At 40.8% G+C, this 19,486-nt stretch overlaps 1 protein-coding gene across 3 annotated transcripts in view; it reads right to left on the reverse strand.

The window, feature by feature from the left end:
* CEP295 (centrosomal protein 295) overlaps window positions 1-19,178 on the reverse strand; it is a 49,605-nt gene extending 30,427 nt beyond the window's left edge. For 2 of the 3 annotated variants that reach the window (XM_063127144.1, XM_063127141.1), the window contains exons 1-6: window positions 19,107-19,178; window positions 11,570-11,702; window positions 6,826-7,026; window positions 5,292-5,416; window positions 2,679-2,772; window positions 814-927 (exon numbers count right to left, since the gene is read on the reverse strand). In XM_063127144.1, coding sequence (XP_062983214.1) covers window positions 814-927; window positions 2,679-2,772; window positions 5,292-5,416; window positions 6,826-7,026; window positions 11,570-11,689 — 654 coding nt within the window. In that variant the 5' untranslated portion in view covers window positions 11,690-11,702; window positions 19,107-19,178. Of the gene's footprint in view, window positions 1-813; window positions 928-2,678; window positions 2,773-5,291; window positions 5,417-6,825; window positions 7,027-11,569; window positions 11,703-16,603; window positions 16,697-19,106 lie in introns of those variants that run through there. The other variant, XM_063127142.1, reaches the window with a different exon arrangement.
* Window positions 19,179-19,486: the final 308 nt, after the last annotated feature.

A 19,486-nucleotide genomic window follows, 5' to 3' on the forward strand; every position in this document is an offset into this window, starting at 1 on the left:
CTTCAAGTATCCCTTCTTGGGTTCATAACATTTCTAGCTTATGCCTCGTATTAGTCATGACCTAATATAATACCATTGTGATTCATTTGGTTTACACTATCCTATTTTGACACTAGAATCTCCACTGCCAGCTATCTACATCCTGGCATGGATGTTTCCCAGAATGTTAAGTATCACAACAAGATTCCCAAACGACGTTACTTGGAACAACACTTTACTCTCAGCCTAAGGGCCCAGTGGGATTGGGTGCCGGAACAAAATCATGACATCCTAACGCAGAATATCCTTTGATGCATTTGATCATGGAATCTCCTAACTGCTTAGCTAGGTCAATATGGGTCCCCGTATCTGCCACAACATTTTAGCTTAAAGCTCTTCCTGCCAGTAACTAGGCCTTAGGAGAAGCATTCAAGCATTTAGAATTGTGAAAAGAACTACATAAAAGCAAGGGAAAGATCAGCGGGTAGAGGAAAATGGATAAAGGAAAAAGAGGGTGTGTGTGTCATGAGAGACTAGAAACCATGGAGGGCCAGACTGGGTGTTGGAGGGGGCAGATTTGTCCCCCATATTTGTTTTTGTAGCAATGGGATGCCTTAATTTCACATGTTATACTTGTGAATTTCCTATCCATAAGAAATAACAGAAGCAAATTGGGGTTCCCACTGTTAACTACAGAAAAGCAAAAATCTGTACATTCAAAGGCCTTGTACAGATCTTTATTTTCCAAACTGACAACAGAAACCCAGTAGACTCATGCTCATCTGGATTATGGCCATTGCTTTACCCAGAATATGCCTACTAGAAGTCAATCACCTGTTCTGTGTCTATTTCTCTATCCAAATATGGGTCAAAGTGATGATGGCGAGTAACCGAGAAAGTGTCAACGTCACACACTTTCACTGTAGGGACAGTCTTCAGCTCAATATTCTGAAAAGTTGGAAAAATAAATTGCTTTAACAATAGTGCGGGTTTCACAGTTTGTGCTATACAAAACAAGCTGTATAGGGCTGCCTATTATATAAACCTAACCAGAGGCAGAATGCCTAGCAAGAGGCTCATGCTGAAAATCTGACAGTTCATAGTAGTATGCATGCCAAAGTTATGTTTATGACCAGGGTGAAACACAGATTTAGGAAAAGTTAAATTGTCTAGGAGGAACTTCATATCTTCATCATATGCCAGGCTCTAAGATCACATGAACAGAAATGTGACAGTACTCTTCTAACCATTTGTATGAAAGCTGAAGGGTAAGTATGATTATATCTGAAGAATTAATAACAACATGTAGCACTTTAAATCATTCCAAACAGTACACGTATATTATCTCAATGATCCTTACAACCACCACTGGCAGGCCAGTATTATTACCTCCATAGTGCAGAACAGGAGTGCAGTCCAAGAAATAACGCCTTGCCAGAACCTGCCTAGAGAGTTTATGGCTCAGGTCAGATTTAATTGTGGACTTTCCATCTTACAGTTTATACTATTAGCCATTATATTCACTGACTCATTTCAAAAGCTCTTGAAACCATTTACCAGAAAAAGAAATCTGGCAGGGCTTTTTCGGTGGAAGCTTTGGAACTCCCCTATGGGGATATACCTCACTGCTGGCTTTTAATGAAAACCTGAAGACACATTTATTCCAGTCTGCATTTGGTGCTTAAAAATCATGCTGCCGCTATTGTTCTCTCTCTCTCTCTTGGCCTGTTCGCACATAAATGTGGCAACTCGTGGACTAATTAACAACGTAAGCCATCTTCAGAGGGTAGCGTACCCTGAAAAGCAGGTTAATTTTTTAAAAAATCAATCAATCTACCATGAAATTAACTGTGATATGCAATGTTTCAGAGGTAGGAAGTACATCATGTGAAATAAAAGCTAAACGTCAAACTAATTTATTTATTACAATTCTATACCACCCAGAAATTGGGGTTATGATTTAAATTAGTCATGCTTAAGCCCAGGGGTGGGAAACTTGTGGTTCTACAGATGTTTTTGGCCTACAACTCCCATCATCCCTAACCTGAAGAGCCAATGGTGAGGGATGATAGGAGTTATAAGCCACAAGTTGCCCACCCATGCTTAAGGCCCTCTGAAATCAAGTTAGTTGTGAGTGGCAATTAACTTGTTCTCCCAATTTCAATGGACTTAAGCACAACTAATATTCCCTGGTTATTACCCATGAGTATAAAGTAAGCCATCCGGCTGAATTGGAATGTATCCATAGGTCCTTGACAATTCGTTTGCTTTAATACTAATGTTGAGCTGCATGAACTACTTCACATAATAATCAACTGATGCATAAAACAGCACGGAAGATGTACAGCCTCTAACAACAATTCTTTAAAACATTCAAAATTCCCTAAGCAAAATGTCATGATAACCCTCTACCCACATGTTATCTGAATGGATAAAACTGACATGGCTGGGTGGGGAACGTTGGGAGACGGACTTTTTTCTGTCTAAACATGCATAGGATTGCACCTTTAGACTACTTGGGCTTTGTTATTAAGGAGGCATGTCATTTAACACATGAGGCTACCCACCGTTCCAACAATCAATCAACCAACCAACTTCTATCCTCTTTACAATAAACATAAACCACATTTAAATGATTGCGCTACTCACTGATAGAGTCTTTTAACGTTTTTTAAAGTTTATGGGGGGGAAATACTCACTTCAAAGGGGTGGGGAGGAGGTGGAGGCAGGCTTGCAATTTTAGCAGCTCTCTCTTTTTCTACATCGAAGGCATGCTTCCGTGCATTTGCTCTCCTTATTTAAAGGGAAGAGGAAGAAATGAGACATTCAAATCAGGCTATATTAAAGCAAGGCTACATCAAGCAATCAGCAAAACACAATAATCAATATTTTTATTAGCCCCCTATTTACTGAATGTCAATGAAGATTAAACTCAGGAGGCAGCACAAAGTTCTCCTGCTAAATGTAACAATGGTTTAAAAAGACTCGATGAGAACCAGGGAGTGTAATGCAGATCTGTCAGCATATATCGCCCATAGCATTTTACACGTTTTGATGGCCTTATAGGCCCCTTCCAACTCTTCTATTCTATGATTCTATGTTCATCTCAGTCCTCATGAAAAGGGAGAACTTCGTCTGCAGAAACTCCAACCTGAGACAATACTAAAATAAAATGCTGTTAGGACTGCAATCCTATACCTGAAAGCAAGTCCCAGTGAATTCAGTGGGGCATGCTCCACTCCAGAGTACATACGCATAGGACTGGGCCTGGGATACCCAGTGCATCATCCTTGGGCAATAATGCACCTGCAAAGTCATGAAGCAGCACCCATGCAGCTCTTCCTTCCCGGCTCTCTTTGTCAAGACTCTCACTCCCCACTACTGCCACAGCAACAGCATAGCTTCCGATCTTCCTCCTCCCCTCTATGAATGGGCTTTCCCTTCCTCTCAAGGTAGCTTTGATCTTATTTACTTTTCCTTTCCTCTTCTCTAAGGCTGGGTTTTCCTTTTCCTTTCCTTCTCTCATTCCTCCTCTTTTGTTCCCGGGCTTTTCTTTTGCCTCACCCTCAGCAGCCATTTTGTGTTAGCACCCACAAAAGTTACTCAGACTTCCAAACGTGCCCAGTTGAAGACTCCTGGATTGGGCTACAGAAGTATTCTCACACAGCACGAACAGTGCATTTTATTCTTGTTGACCTTGTCTCTCCTATAGATGCCAGGAAACCAGTTTTTGAAGCCTGAATATCTTCCACTGAAGATCTTAAGAAGGGACTTACTTAACTAATATACACAAATAGGACTAAAATGAATGTCTGAGAGAGCCTAATGTTCCTCAACTAATTGCATACGCTTATTTCAGTAACTACTTGCAGCCCAATCCACAATCCAATTAAGCCAAGTATTTGAATTGAAGCCAAGTCCAGCCTTAATTATTTGAATGGACAACCTCGCTTAAAGTGCCCTATTTTTTTTATATTTTATGTTTTTAACTGAGTTGTTTTAAAATGCTGCTATGTCTTAGGAATGTACTTATGAGATTTGTCTTTTTATGAGAATCGGCCTTTAATAAATTTTAAATTGATAGTTCCCTAATATGTTGATACTTATTTTAAATTGTATTCTGCATACTGTAAACTGTTACTTTAAAAAAAATAGGTATACTTTTTCAGTTTGATGTAAAACCACTTCAAGTGTAAAATATTGAAAGGTAGTACATAAACAAAATTGACAATGATACTGGGTTTGACCCAGCATTTCCTTTTGCTAGTGGTATCAGCCCCTGAGCAGAGTTTTTCTCAGAATGTTCCTGCTGGTAGAAAGGGGAAGAGATGTTTTTTGCCAATTCCTTCATAGCCCTGCACTCCCAGCACCACTCCCCCTACTGTTCCAGTGGGTCACCCAACCCTCCAAAGCAGTTTTTGAGGAAAATCAACAAAAACACTTCATCCCTCCAGTGGAGGCAAATCCCAGATCCAATCCATAGCTTAATGGAGTTGTTACTGGGAGACATGTCATCCAACATACATTGTTATTCACTGTTCCTAAAACTAGTTTGGAACTAAAACCAGCTCAACTCAAGTGAGGATTTCAGGCTGCGCAAGGAGCTGCAGTGGGTAGGAGGGCACCATAAAGCTTTCACTCATATAATACTGGATGTAACCCTAAATATGTACAAATGCAAGAGTCCTTTTCATATGTTAAAGCAGTGGTTCCCAAGGGGGCGATACCGCCCCCTTGGGGGCAGTGGGATTGCATAGGGGGGCACTAAGAGGCAAAGGGGCAGCAGAGGGGTGATCAAGGTGGTCTTTTCCGAGAAGCGCCTCTCCAGATGGTCTTAAAACCCAGGGACATTTTTATGGGAGAAGGTAGTTTGGTCCCAAGCCATATAGGGGAAGAATCCACACATGTATTAATACTGTTTAAGAAGAGTCCTTTTAACGGTGAATTGAAATGTTTCAAAAGCACCAAAACGCTAATGAAGAGACATACCCTGCTTGGTGTGCCCCGCCACGCAGGCTGCAAAACAGAGGCGTTCGCTCTCTTTTCCCTCCCTCCCTCGGCAAGCCTGTGGCGGGTGCTTTGGATTTTGAATAAATATTCAATTAATTGTTACTGTTTTGAATTTTATTGTTATTATCTTCCTTAGTGGGTCATTGAAAACTGCTATTCTGAATAATGATTTTTATAGGGTAGGGTAGGGGGCACTGGGCATGAGTTTGTGGAACCAAGGGGGCAGTTACCTGAAAAAGTTTGGGAACCAATGCGTTAAAGCAATGAAGATAAAAAATGTATGTAGAGGTTGCAACTGTTACCGTGTTTGCTCCCTCAGCAACTTCTCCTTTTGATTCTTCTGTTCCTTCAGCGCTTCCTTATGCCTCTTCTCTGCTCTTTGTTTCCTTTTCTCTGCCTGCTTTGCCAGTGCCTCCAAATCAGGCTCCTTTGAAATAAAATGTAACATTTGTTAAGCAGGCATCACAGTACTAAAGTACTTCTTCTGCCATATTAAATATCCTTTAAGCAGGTTACTTTAAAAAAAATCGCATAATTTACATCCTGCCTTTGTATACCAAGTTCATCTAAGTCTTTTAGAAGCCCATATATAGCAGGGCAATAACAGGATATACTTCATGTTCATGCAAACGTGATTGACAAAAATCTAGACCTAGTTTTGTTGCAGCTTGTCACTGAAAAAGCTTTCAGAGCTATCAGGTCAAATCTCAGGAGCATTTTTGGCAGTCCACAAGGTAATGTGCTTTCCACTAGGGCCTGCCCTATCCCCATTGCAAGTAAAGCAGCAGACACCTGCCCCGATGCAAAAGGGTCACCTTTAGTTTGCACATGGCACCCTGTGGGATTATGGGCCCAAAAATGTTGAGACACATTGGTGCACACTGCAGAGAACATTTCATGTAGTAAGACCCAGACAGGGTCAATACCTACTTACAAGGCACTGTTTAACTTGAATAGTAATGGAACAAGTTGAGCTTATGACACCCGCTTAAGAGAATTAGGCAATTACAATGTAATCCTACTCAGGCTGTTTGAAAGTTCCCTTGAAATTTTTAGGATTTACTCAAAGTGAATATATTTTGGATTTAGGTATGCCATTTATTCTTTTTCAACTACTGGTTTCACTTAATCACGTGGATGTTAACTTTTCCAATTATCAATGACATTAAATAAAATATTTTACTGAGAAACTGAGAAAAATATTTTACTGAGAAATTATCAATGACATTAAATAAAATATTTTACTGGAATATTTCTTTCCTTATCAAGAACAAATATGTTCAAATTCCAATGCTCTACACAATGTCCTCCCCAGCACTCCTCCTCTTCCTAAGGTTCTAGCAATCATACATTTAAATGGCACTCATTTATAATTAGCTGCCTTCTCAATATACAAACCCTTCACAATTTCAGTTTCACATTCTAAAATTTAAAATTCAAATATCAACAGATTAAGTAGCACAACCCAGGCAAAACAGAAGTTTACAGCATAACTAATCACTCCCAACACTTTGCACCTGCCCAAAATAATTCAGATGCTTCATTTTATTAACACACCCTTCACATGTTCTATGCATGTATAGGCATATAAAGGTAAAATCCTATGCACGTTTCCCCTGCTGGCTGGGGAATGCTGAGTGTTGTAGGACTTTTTTTTCTCGCTAAACATGTATAGGATTGTGCCCTAAATTAATGTAGAAGAGTCTGTTTTGACAGATATTTTTCTTTACATTTATACTGATGTGAGAAAATAGTAATACCTGCTAATCATCTTAGTAAAACATACAATTGTTATTATTTTAGTTCAGTAAATATCTCCAGCAACCATTTACCTACATTTTCCTTTGCCTGTCTATGCCCTTCTCCTATTGTTCTTAAGCTTGACCAGTAAAGCTTTTCCAAGGCTTTTATCTTCTCATCTTGTGCTTTCCGCCACTCTGCCTTCAATTCTTCTGCCAACTGATGCAGGTGCTCATCTCTTCGCTGCTTAACATCTTGTCTTATCTGCAAAGCAATATTCCTCTCCTGTTCCCTAACCTGGAGGGGGGAAATGGTTTGTCAATTATTTTGTAGAAGCCTCTATTCTGCTTTCTAAATGCTCTTTCACCAGAATCCATTTTTCTCCTTAGCTAAACCCATCTAGAGTGTAACGTGCTTGGTTTACTGCAATTCTAAACTGCCATTTGCTGAAGGAAGGCCAGCAACGAAAAGGAAGGAAAATACAGAGGTAAGGCAGTAGACCGGCTTGCAAATCACCTTGTTGCAATGAACTATAATGGAAGATTGGGACCTTCCGACTTGAGACCTTGTTACTTGAGAGAGCGCCTCTCCTTATACATGCCTGCCCGAGACCTTAGATCTGTTGGAGGAGCCCTTCTCCGCATCCCATCAATGCAACATATACGTTATGATGGGACAAGGGAGAGGGCTTTCTCTGTGGTGGCACCCCGACTGTGGAATGCCCTCCCCTTGGAGGCCCGATTGGCGCCAACATTGATTGCATTTCGACGCCAAGTAAAAACATGGCTTTTTAACAAAGCCTTTGATGGTTAAACTCACTGGCACATTGTTTTAACTGTATCCATTGCTTTTAAATTATATATTGTTTTAACTTGGATCATGGTTTAATTTGTTTTTAACTGTGTATATTTATTGTTTTATACTGTATGTTTTTATCTGTACGCCGCCCTGAGATCTTATTTATTTTATTTATTTATTTATTTATTTATTACATTTTTATACCGCCCAATAGCCGAAGCTCTCTGGGCGGTTCACAAAAATTAAAACCACAGTAAAACACCCAACAGTTTAAAACACAATTACGAAATACAGTATAAAAAGCGCAACCAGGATAAAACCACACAGCAAAGTTGATATAGGATTAAAATACAGAGTTAAAACAGTAAAATTTAAATTTAAGTTAAAATTAAGTGTTAAAATACTGAGTGAATAAAAAGGTCTTCAGCTGGCGACGAAAGCAGTACAGTGTAGGCGCCAAGCGGACCTCTCTGGGGAGCTCGTTCCACAACCGGGGTGCCACAGCGGAGAAAGCCCTATATATATCTTAGTGATATATTAAGGGAATATATCTTAGTGATATATTATTATTATTGTTATTATATTTATTTGTATCCCGCCTTTCGCCCAATGCTGGGCCTCAAGGCGGCCTTACAAAGTTTAAAATATACATTGGGGGGGGGAGGGAAACAAAACCATAAACAATTAAAAAATACACAACAAAATTATAAGACATTAACATAGATGGAGGGCTGGATTATTCTCTAAAGGCCTGCTTGAACAAAAAAGTTTTAGCCTGCTTCCGAAAGCCCATCAAGGAGGGAGCCAGCCTAGCTTCCCCGGGAAGAGAGTTCCAGCGCGCCAGAGCAGCCACCGAGAAGGCCCTCTCCCATGTTCCCACCAAGCGTGCCTGTGAAGAAGGTGGGACTGAAAGAAGGGCTTCTCCAGAAGATCTCAAAGCACGGGCAGGCTCATAAGGGAAAATACGTTCTTTCAGATAACCTGGACCCGAACCATATAGAGCTTTATAGGTCATAACCAGCACTTCGAATTGTGCCCGGAAACAGACTGGAAGCCAGTGGAGCTGTTTTAACAGGGGAGTTGTGTGCTCCCTGTAACCAGCCCCGGTCAACAATCTGGCTGCAGCTCTTTGAACCAGCTGGAGTTTCCGAACACTCTTCAAAGGCAGCCCCACGTAGAGCGTGTTACAGTAATCCAATCGGAATGTAACTAAGGCATGTGTCACCATGGCCAGGTCCGACATCTCTAGGAACGGGCGCAGCTGGTGCACTAGCTTTAACTGTGCAAACGAACTCCTGGCCACCGCCGAAACCTGGGCATCCAGGCTCAGGGCTGAATCCAGAAGTACACCCAAGCTGCGGACCCGCGTCTTCAGGGGGAGTGTAACCCCATCCAACACAAGCTGAATCCCTATTCCCTGATCTGCCTTTCGACTGACCAGGTGCACCTCTGTCTTATCTGGATTAAGCTTCAATTTGTTTACCCTCATCCAATCCATTACTGCCAACAAACACCGGTTTAGCACAGAAACTGCTTCCTTGGAATTGAGTGGAAAGGAGTAGTAGAGTTGGGTGTCATCAGCGTACTGGTGGCACTGCACCCCACAACTCCGGATAACCTCTCCCAACGGTTTCATGTATATGTTGAATAGCATGGGGGACAAAACAGAGCCCTGAGGGACTCCACAGGCCAATGGCCAAGGAGTCAAACAGGATTCCCCCAGTACCACCTTCTGGGTCCGTCCATCCAGGAAGGAATGGAGCCACTGTAAAACAGTGCCTCCAAGACCCATCCCAGCAAGGCGGCCCAGAAGGATACCATGGTCGATGGTATCGAACGCCGCTGAGAGGTCCAGCAGAACCAGCAGGGACACATTCCTCCTGTCCAGTTCCCGGCGAAGATCATCCACCAAGGCGACCAAAGCTGTTTCTGTCCCATAACCAGGCCTGAAGCCAGACTGAAATGGATCTAGATAATCAGTCTCATCCAGGAATCCCTGGAGTTGGGAGGCCACCAAACGCTCCAATACCTTGCCCAAAAATGGGATGTTGGAGACTGGCCGGTAGTTATCCAATACAGTGGAGGCCAAGGAGGGCTTTTTCAGTGTGGGTCTTACCACTGCCTCCTTCAAACAGGCTGGGACCCTTCCTTGGCAAAGGGAGGCATTGACCACTCCGTTTACCCACTCAGCCAGTCCCCCTCTGGCAGCTTTTATAAGCCAGGAAGGGCAAGGATCTAGTATACACGTGGTGGCTCTCATATAGGGTGGGATATAAATAGTTTAAATAAATAAATAAGATATAGGTGGCATTCTTGCAGAATATCATGCCATTTCATTTAAGAGGCACATTTGGGCAATCTAAAGGAAATGGCCTGAGTGCATCTCTGGTTGTGCCAGAATGATTCAATCAGCCTTATAAATAATTCTGCAAATGTTATTAGCTCACAAATGATATATATCTATGGGCAGACATTTAAAGCCTAAAAGAATGAAAGAACTCAGGTTCATAAAGCTTCCCTTCCTGGTCACCTAGATGTGATTCTTACTACTAGGCTGAGGAGGAAAGCTCAAATGCTTGGGAATGTCTGTCATAAGCATGTGATCAGAGTCATTAAAAGTATGTGAAAGACAAACAGACTTTTCTACGATTAAGTTGGCCTGCAGATTTGTATGCGAAAAATATAGTAACAAAGGGGGGAGCTAGTTCTTAAAGCAACTGAAAACAAGAGGAAATGTTCAATTCTGGAATGGGGCATGTCAGCAGTGTTTTCAGGGATGCTTTAAGAAATGCTAACTCCCCATTGTGCTAGCAGGAGCACAGCAGCAGTATCGAATACAGCTCCAAGTACCAAAATCTTGATTGCTTGAATTCACCACATATACAGGCTTTAGGTAAACGCACATTAATACAACTATATGTAAATGGTACTTAAAGATTGGATGTTAAGATGAACTTAAGTACTGTGGATATTTTGTTGTGGAGTTAGTGTCCTGGATTTGGACCTGGAATAATCGATTTCAAATTCTATCTGGATGTGAATCTGGGACACCCAAGTTCAAACTCTATCTGCATTTGGACCTGAGACACCCTCATTCAAATCCCATCTATCTATGATGTTGGGACACTTCTTATTGCTCCACCTTTTTTTTGAAGGGAAAACCACAGGATACTACCATATGCAACACTGTGGTCCTGTTCAGAAAACACCTTAAACTACGGCTTTATCCATGGCGAATTAGGCAAAAAGCCTTATTCACAGTGGTTAAAGCTGTGATTTGTGTCTTCTGAACGGGGCCTATGAGTTTAATGGACAAAAGGCTGCCATACAAATTTAACTTCTTAATACAAAAGTGTGATGACACCGAAACATGAAGTTACTGATTACAAAGCCAACTGGTGGCAGTGTGAAGAGTGAGAATCTCCTTGCACTAAGGAAAAGCATCATATCACAAGTTATTGCACCTCAGATATTAGTTTGGTAAAAATCCTATGCAAGAGGTTCATCACAATAGTGCAGAAATTGTCATTCACAGGGGTCCAAAATATTTGGCTTGTCTTGCTAGGCAAACTTAAAGTCATGGTCACTAGGACCCTACCCTCCACATTACTGACCTTATGCCACACCTCCACAGCAATCACACCAATACCCTGATCCCCTTCCCAACTCCATGTTTGGAGCTGGGAATTGTAATTGTTTAATAGTCTGCCACCCAATACTTCTCTACAGTGAACGAGGGGTGGGGGTGGGGGTAGGGCAAGCCTGTTTGTCAGACTGTGTAGCTGAGACTCTGGTGTCTTGGCAATGCAGTGGCCAAACAATTCCCAGCCTTCCTCCCAACCTTAGAGCTGAGAAAGGGAGCAGGGATCACCGTGCAATTGAGGATATGATGCCCACCCACTTCTGCAGCTCCAGGTTTGGGAGAAAGGTTGGGGCTCACACTCACCAGAGGGCAGCAGTACGTGACCATGCCCAATGAAAATGTGGAAGCCTGCTTATTCAACTGCCTAAAGGAAGATCATTCCAAACAATGCAAACACACCTGCTGCAGCCTTAATTTTCTTCTCCTTTCATATTCTTCTTTCAATAGTTGGGCTTCTTCATTAGGACTAAGTCTAAGTCCCCCAGCTTTGGTCACTTTCCTTTTCATCTTTGGGTACATTTAATATTCTGTGCTGCGTAAGTGAAACAAAAGACAATAGAAATAAATTTTAGCTCAGTGTATCTCATTGAAGTTAAAGCAGAAAATTAACAAGTGCCTATAACAGGTACAAAAAAAGAGCGTATTTTCTTGGCACCAAGAGTGGTGTAGAAGTCATGAGGATCTACAAAGTTCAAAGCCATTTGTTTCCATAAAATGAAATTCATCATGCACTGGTTATTTCTCGGTTGGACTACTGCAACCTTCTTCTCTCTGGCCTTTCTTCTTCTCACATCAGTCCGTTGGTTTCTGTCCACCACTCTGCCGCTAAAATCATCTTCTTGGCTCGCCGCTCTGACCATGTTACTCCACTTCTGAAATCTCTTCATTGGCTTCCAATTCACTTCAGAATCCAATATAAACTTCTCCTGTTGACCTTCAAAGCTTTTCACGGTCTAGCTCCTCCCTATCTCTCCTCTCTCATCTCACACTATTGCCCCGCTCGTGCTCTTCGCTCCTCTGATGCCATGCTTCTTGCCTGCCCAAGGGTCTCTACTTCCCTTGCTCGGCTTCGCCCATTTTCTTCTGCTGCCCCTTACGCCTGGAACGCTCTTCCAGAACATCTGAGATCCACAAGTTCAATCGCAGCTTTTAAAGCTCAGCTAAAAACTTTTCTTTTTCCTAAAGCTTTCACAACTTGATGCTGTTTGGACTTTATACTGTTATACTGTTAGTTTTACCCTACCCTGCGCCTGTTTACCCTACCCAGTGCCTGTTTGCACTCTCTTCCCCTCCTTATCGCTCTTCTATGATTTTAATAGAACGTAAGCCTATGCGGCAGGGTCTTGCTATTTACTGTTTTACGCTGTACAGCACCATGTACATAGATGGTGCTATATAAATAAATAAATAATAATAATAATAATAATTTTAACGAATACTGTTATATTTTTTCAACCATTTCAGCACTGCACACAATCATCCAGATTTAACAAAAAGCTGAAAATGTTAGACCTGCAGAATTTTTCAAGCACAACACTCCATTCACTTCATAAAAAGGGTATAAAGAAAGGAGACAACTTCTACCCTTTCAGATAGAATGCTTTTAAATGTAATAAAACTTTCACAAAAATCAGAAAATATGATGTATGGGGTTTGACTATTTGTCACCATTTTATTTAGCTTTTCAGACATACTACCGTCATGTTTTCAAATTTCTCACTGCAAATACAAGCATTACATATGTCATTTTGAAAAAAAATGAGTTAAAGCTTTGCAGGAGGATTGCAAATACAAAGCACTTCAGTAACACCAACCATCTTTTTGGAATAAGTTCCCCACCATTTCAGCACTCTTATCCACGTACTTTGTTACTCATGAAGATAAATGGGCACTGGATTCAATACACATTTTAAAAAAGACTTAAGTGTACTGCACAATCTACTTCAAAAGAAATCTGCTAAGGGTTCAGTGGATAGAATTTCATAAAGTTTAATTCATAAGCAAAAACTCAAGAACTTTCTTAATGCATCTTTTACACAAAGAGTATTCAAAGAAGACTCCCTTGAGAACTCTCTAGCCTAAGCTAACTGTGGTTTTTTTTAAAAAGCAAACATTTGCTTTGAAGTGACAAATCCAACCATCACTCTCCAAAACATATTTTTCTGCAACTTCAATGCCTGAAAGCAAAAAACAAAACAAAACAAAACAGAACAACCTTTTATTACTTCCGAAGGCTCCAAACTAAATAGCACCCCCTTCAAGGAACTGACAATTAACCATCCTTAACTGATATTAACCATTAGCTCTAGATTATAATCACGGTTAATTTTAATTATTTAAATCACTAGTGAGGAAGATTCTATTTCAATATCATTTTTAGTACACGTACATTGTTTAAAATAACCTTAATACATATTCAGATGTAGGTTACGTTACAAGATAGGTACACAATTATTTTGAATTGTTTTCAAATTAATTTTCATCAAAAAAAGGGATGATAATTTGATCATTTTAGTACTAAAGCACAATGAACTTGTGAAGTTATTCAGGAGATGAACCCACCCCAACTGTTCAATTAATCATAATATTTTTGTCATGATGTGTCAGAATCACCACCATTAAACAGGCTTTTAAATTGTACTAATAAGATTGTTGAAGAAGAAAACTAACCAGAAGACTAAACGAACAACGATATTAACAAAACACACACATGGATTTTCGAAAGATTAACTATTTCAGTTTTTAGATAAATATAAAATTCTTTAAAAAGTATAATGTAGGCATTTTCAACCACAGCAGGTACAGAAGCAAAATATTCCCAAATGGGTCTCTTTTATGACCTGCTGCTGCCATGCTAGGTATTTCCCTTCTATAGTGGAAGCTACATGCAGAAGTTTCCCAGAAGTCAGGATTGCACAACCATGTTTTGTTCACTTTTTATTCCCCTCCTCTGTCCCTTGCATTTTATATACAGACTCCTCCATCTTGTTCAGTTCTACTCCATCTCCCTAAATTCTCTATTCATTGACTTTCTCTACCTTGGCAGTTAGAGAGAGGCAAGGCCTTGCGAGAGAGAGCGGCATGCACTTCTGTACACCACCTGCTGTGCATAATAGAACTCCACAGGTTATCTCCCATCTCCATAAACTGCTGTTAACATATTCATAGAATATAATTATAAGTTGTGTGTTTAGTGTTCATGAAGATATCTTTGACCTAGTCTCTCTTTTTACTAATTGTTCTAAGAAAATTTCAAAGCCTGATTAAAAATTTTTTTTAAAAAAAATTAACACTGCTCATAATAAATTCAAGGTTGGCTTCTATTATTTTTCAATGAAAGCAACAGTCTCTTTGCTGCCTTAAGCCAATCATTGGCAGGCATCAGGTTTGCAACAAAGTCCACCAACCTGAGTAAAGTCTAAAATAATCGTTTGTTTCGGGTAGAACTGGATGCAAGATGATGGTTCAGGGGCTGGAGCTAATTACTGCACACTGTGAACGATATACTGGGATGACTGGCATATGCAAGAACAAGTCTATGGCTACGTTCAGACAACACAATAGTCAATGGTGGGTAACAATCAACTCGACAGTTGCATATCTAGGGGGTACTCTCCACACAACATTATAATAACCAACAGTGGTGTGGATTAGGATCAGCATTGAGTTGACTCTTAGTCCACACTGAGTTGACTCTCTCATCCCCTGCCCTCCCCCCTCAGTCCTCCCACTAGTATCCCATCAGCCATTGCTGCTGAAAATCTATCCTGCCAGCTGGACATGAGAGGCAGCCACTGCTTTAACCACTCTTGCCTTACAATTCTATGGCTGATTTCGGACGACATCCTCATCACCGGTTTTTTCCCAATCTGTTCCTATTACCCATCCCAGTTGATTAGTGTGTGGTCTGAACACAGCCTATAGCTGCCAAAATAAGCAACGGTGGTCAAGGAAATAACCAACAGTTCCCTCCACATAACACAATAAAAATAGTAGTTCAAATGGCCAACTCTGCACAGTGTTGGTTATTTTGACCAAATAACCAACCATTGGTTCAAAAACTCCCTCCGCACAACACGATAATGCATGATGGGTTAAATAACCAACCACTGACTATTTAAACCACCATTGGTTACTGTGTTGTTTGAACCCAGTCTGATCAAGGGATCCGCTCAATGTTATATCTTACTTAGTCTTACTATCAATGTTAGTCTTATTTACAGTACACCCATTTAAATGAATGGGACTTAAGTTAGACTAACATTGGATAAAACCAAGGGACTCTAAGGGCCTAATCCTATCGAACCTACCCTAGGTACTTGTAAGATTCCAAACTCAGAGGCTTATGAGTATCCAATGCAGAGTGGGAGTTAGTTAGAAGAGCATTTTCGCCCATCTTGGGGAGGGGGGAAGGAAGGAGGCTGGGACTTTTGGGGATAGTTCATATCCCCATTCCCCCAGTCTGATATCACTCCCTGGCATGTCCCCTTTTAGCCCTCTATGAGCAAGCTTGTAGCAGCAGCCAGCACGGTTCTGTCTATACTGGTTGTGAGGGTTAGGGTCTGCTGGCTCCAATTTTGGAGCTAGGAAACCAAACAATCCTTTGTCCCCCATATGCTGTCTAGGGGCCATAGCTCTTATTTTTTAAAGAAAAAACACATGTTTCATTATTGCTATCATTATTCCAAAAAACAAAACAAATGACCACTAGCGGTGCACCCAGTTTATAAATATTTATAGATTTAATTTTAAAAAAAAATCTTAAAAAAATAATAAATTTAATTGTTTTATAGGTTCATTTTTCCAACACATACATATTTAAACAGATTTTAAAATGTGTAACATTTCAGTATAAAACACCAGCATCAGTCTTAAACAAGGGTATGCTACAATACCACTTACAAGCTGAGCCAGAAACCATCAGGAACAGGCCAAACCTCAGTGAGGGAACATGGATTAACAACCAACACTTGTATTCAACCGTCAATCAAGCTGCATTAAACAATACCGAGTCAAGAAACCCTTGTTGATGTAGTGCAAATCAGGATCATCTTCTCCCACTTTTACCTTAGGCAGAGGAAAGACTCAGAAGCCACAATCATACAATAAAAACAAAAGAGGTATCCTTTTCTATAACAAGTGAAATAGCTCTGAGAAAAGATAGCCAAGGAATAACAACACACACCCAAAAAAACCAAACCCCAAAAAAGTTTACATGGAAGTGGGTATTGCTGAGCTTGATGGTCAGTGGGACTTCCTTCTGAGTAAGAATGTGTAGGATGACACTGCATGTTTGCAGTAAGCATGCACAGAATTACACTTTTTCTTATTAAACAAAAAGTAATTCTATAACCACTTTGGAACCAATGTAGTTCAGCTAGCAGCGTGTTCGGATGTGAGAAACTCAACCTATGAAAAAGGGCCAATACATACCTTTGCAACAAATATATTTTATTTCTTTAAAGCAGGGATGGGGAACTTCTGGCTACAGGTCAAATTCAGCTGATCAGGCCCATGATGTCTCAGTGAGGCGTCTCCTCCTCCCAAAAACCTCTGTAGAGTAGCAGGGAGAAGAAACCGTTATGGAAGAGAATAGCTGGCATTCCCAACTAGATAGAGGGTTGGATCCAGACATAGTCATACTTCAAGTAGACCCACTGAAATAAATGAGACATAAGTTAGTCATGACTAACTTAATTCCCATTGGTATCAGTGGGTCTACTCTGAATACGACATCTGGATCCAATCCTTTTTGTTTTAACATCTATACAGAACATTTCAAGCATTCTAAAATCTAATTCATATACATCACCCCTGAAAAAACCTGCATACATTGAAAATTGCTGAAAAAATACAAAACACTAAATGTGTACCCTGATCCTGCACATGTTTATTTAGAAGTTAATCCCGTTGGTTTCAATATTATTTACTCCCATTTAGCAACAAAAAGTCCCAGGATACTTTAAGAACTGAAAAGTAAATTATTGCATAAGCTTTTGCATCACTGAAGAGACTTCAAAGTTGTCCTGAGAAAAATATATTAACGCCTAATGCATTTTGAATGGTGCATAATACTTTTCTTTAGAGGTGCACCACTCACCTTTTCTTCCTTCCTTGGCTTAATTGCTAAGATCCTGGCTTGTTTTAAAGTGGAGTTCCCAGTTGTATCTGAACTGGGGAACTGTAGCTTACTATCAGTTAGTTAACCAAGATAATAATAAGACAGGATTAACTGCCATTAAACCGAAATCCTCCAGTTTGCAACTGTTTTAAAACAAGCCAGGCTCTCTGCACTGAAGCTGACACAAAAGGGGAGGGGAAGAGCAAGGGAAGGATGTGTAGCTCCAATGCTCATTCCTGGCTTCATAAACTATAGTTTATGAATTCAGAAATGTACATCAATACAGGGCCAATCTCTTCAAGGGATAGGTAAAACAATCTTGCTTTATGAGATAACATACAAGGTTGTTTTGCTATTTCTAAAAGAGATCAGTTGCCCCTGAAGAAGGCTCTTTCCACTGAAAAACACACTAGGTTTGAATGTGCATTTGACATCTCTTTCATTCTTGTGCTGATTCTTTCCAGTCTTTGTCAGATCCTAATTATAACCTGATTAGAAAAAGTACAAGAGGAGACAGTGATCTGTATTAAGTGGGGTGGGTCGAAGCAGAATGTATCAGTTTAGCAACTCTGATTATGTTATGCTAGCAGTATAGATCTACCTACCGAAGTGACCGTTTGATGTGACGAAGTGGGCTCTGATTTATGAATGCTTATGCTACATTACATTGGTTAGCCTTGAAGATGCCAAAAGGTTCTTTTTGCACAGACACAACAGCTTCCACTACAGAGCAACTCTAGGACAGTTGTGCTTTTACCAACTACTGCTGTTGTGAATGGTCACCATGCTTATTTTTTATATATGTAATACTTTAACTGAATTATTACAGGTGTTGCTTTTTGCATTTCATTAGCATTTAATCCCACTGTTTTGCAGTTTTATTCCCTAACATCCACGAATGTATATTCTTGTCATCTGAGGATAACATGCATCCGATGAAGTGGACTCTAATCCACAAAATCTTATGCCACAAAACATTTGCTGGTTACAAGATTCTGTGTTCTTTTTTCTGCAACAAATTTACACAGCTGCCATGTTAGTCATAGAAAACTTTGCATAATTACTTTGGTATTACCAGCACTACTAAATAAGAATGGACATTATTATTAATAATAATGATGATGATGATGATGATGCTTTTAAGAAGCCCAGTATATACTGACATGCTGTACTTGCTATACTTGGCAAAAGGATGCACCATAATGCCCTACAAAAGCAATTTATTTTATTTATTTATTTATTACATTTATATACCGCCCCACAGCCAAAGCTCTCTGGGCGGTTCACAAAAGCTATCTACTCCCATTTTATTTAGAGAACATAGTTTATTTGCTATCTGTTTTATTTTAGTGACTTTATATCCCACCTTTCCTGCAGGGAGCTTAAGCCAAGTATGATAGCCCCCATCCCTTTTTTATCCTCACAAGGCTGAAACAGAACGACAATGAACTTCATGGCTGAGTGGGGACTTGAACCCGAATCTCCCTAGTCTGACACTCTTAAAACAGCCTCGCATAACCAGGGTAGTGCCCTCCCGATGCTTTGGACTACAGCTCCTATGTGGCCAGGCCAGCATGACCAGCAGCTGGGGAGGGATGAGATATGTAGCCCAGAACATCTGGAGGGCGCCATGTTGGAAAGAGCTGCTCTAACCACTACACCAGGGGGCCCTTGTAGGTATCGACGGAGAAAACCCACACGGGAACGTCCTGGATAGGTCTAGCCAGGGTGGGCAAGCGGCTGAGCCCAGAAGGACTCGCCCATCCACTCCTCAACCCTACATGAGCTACAAATCTACATCCCCCCACTCCTCACCCATCGTCCGAGACGCCTCTCCAAACAGTTCCTTCACAGCTTCTACCTCAGGTCGCCGCTCCTAACGTCACATCCGCCTACTCAAACCGCCCGCCCGCGCGCACGCGCACCTGCCGCCACTACTCGGACACACACAGCAGCGGGAAACCGGGCGGGCTCTCGCCAGTGGGAACTATTGTGCGCATGCGCTTTTTTTTTTTTTTAAAGTATCCCAGCTTCACAAAGGACACTTCTAATAGGACCTCTGAAAAAGGGAGAGGACCGTCTGGAACTACGCATGCGCAATAAAAGACAGGCGGGAAAAGTGTTGTAGCCTTATCCAGAAGGGAGGAGCTGAGAGCGTGGAAGTGCGCATGTGCGGCAAAAAGAAGAAGAAAAAT

Source organism: Elgaria multicarinata, chromosome 5 (genome assembly GCF_023053635.1).
Source record: "Elgaria multicarinata webbii isolate HBS135686 ecotype San Diego chromosome 5, rElgMul1.1.pri, whole genome shotgun sequence".
Lineage (NCBI taxonomy): Eukaryota > Metazoa > Chordata > Lepidosauria > Squamata > Anguidae > Elgaria > Elgaria multicarinata.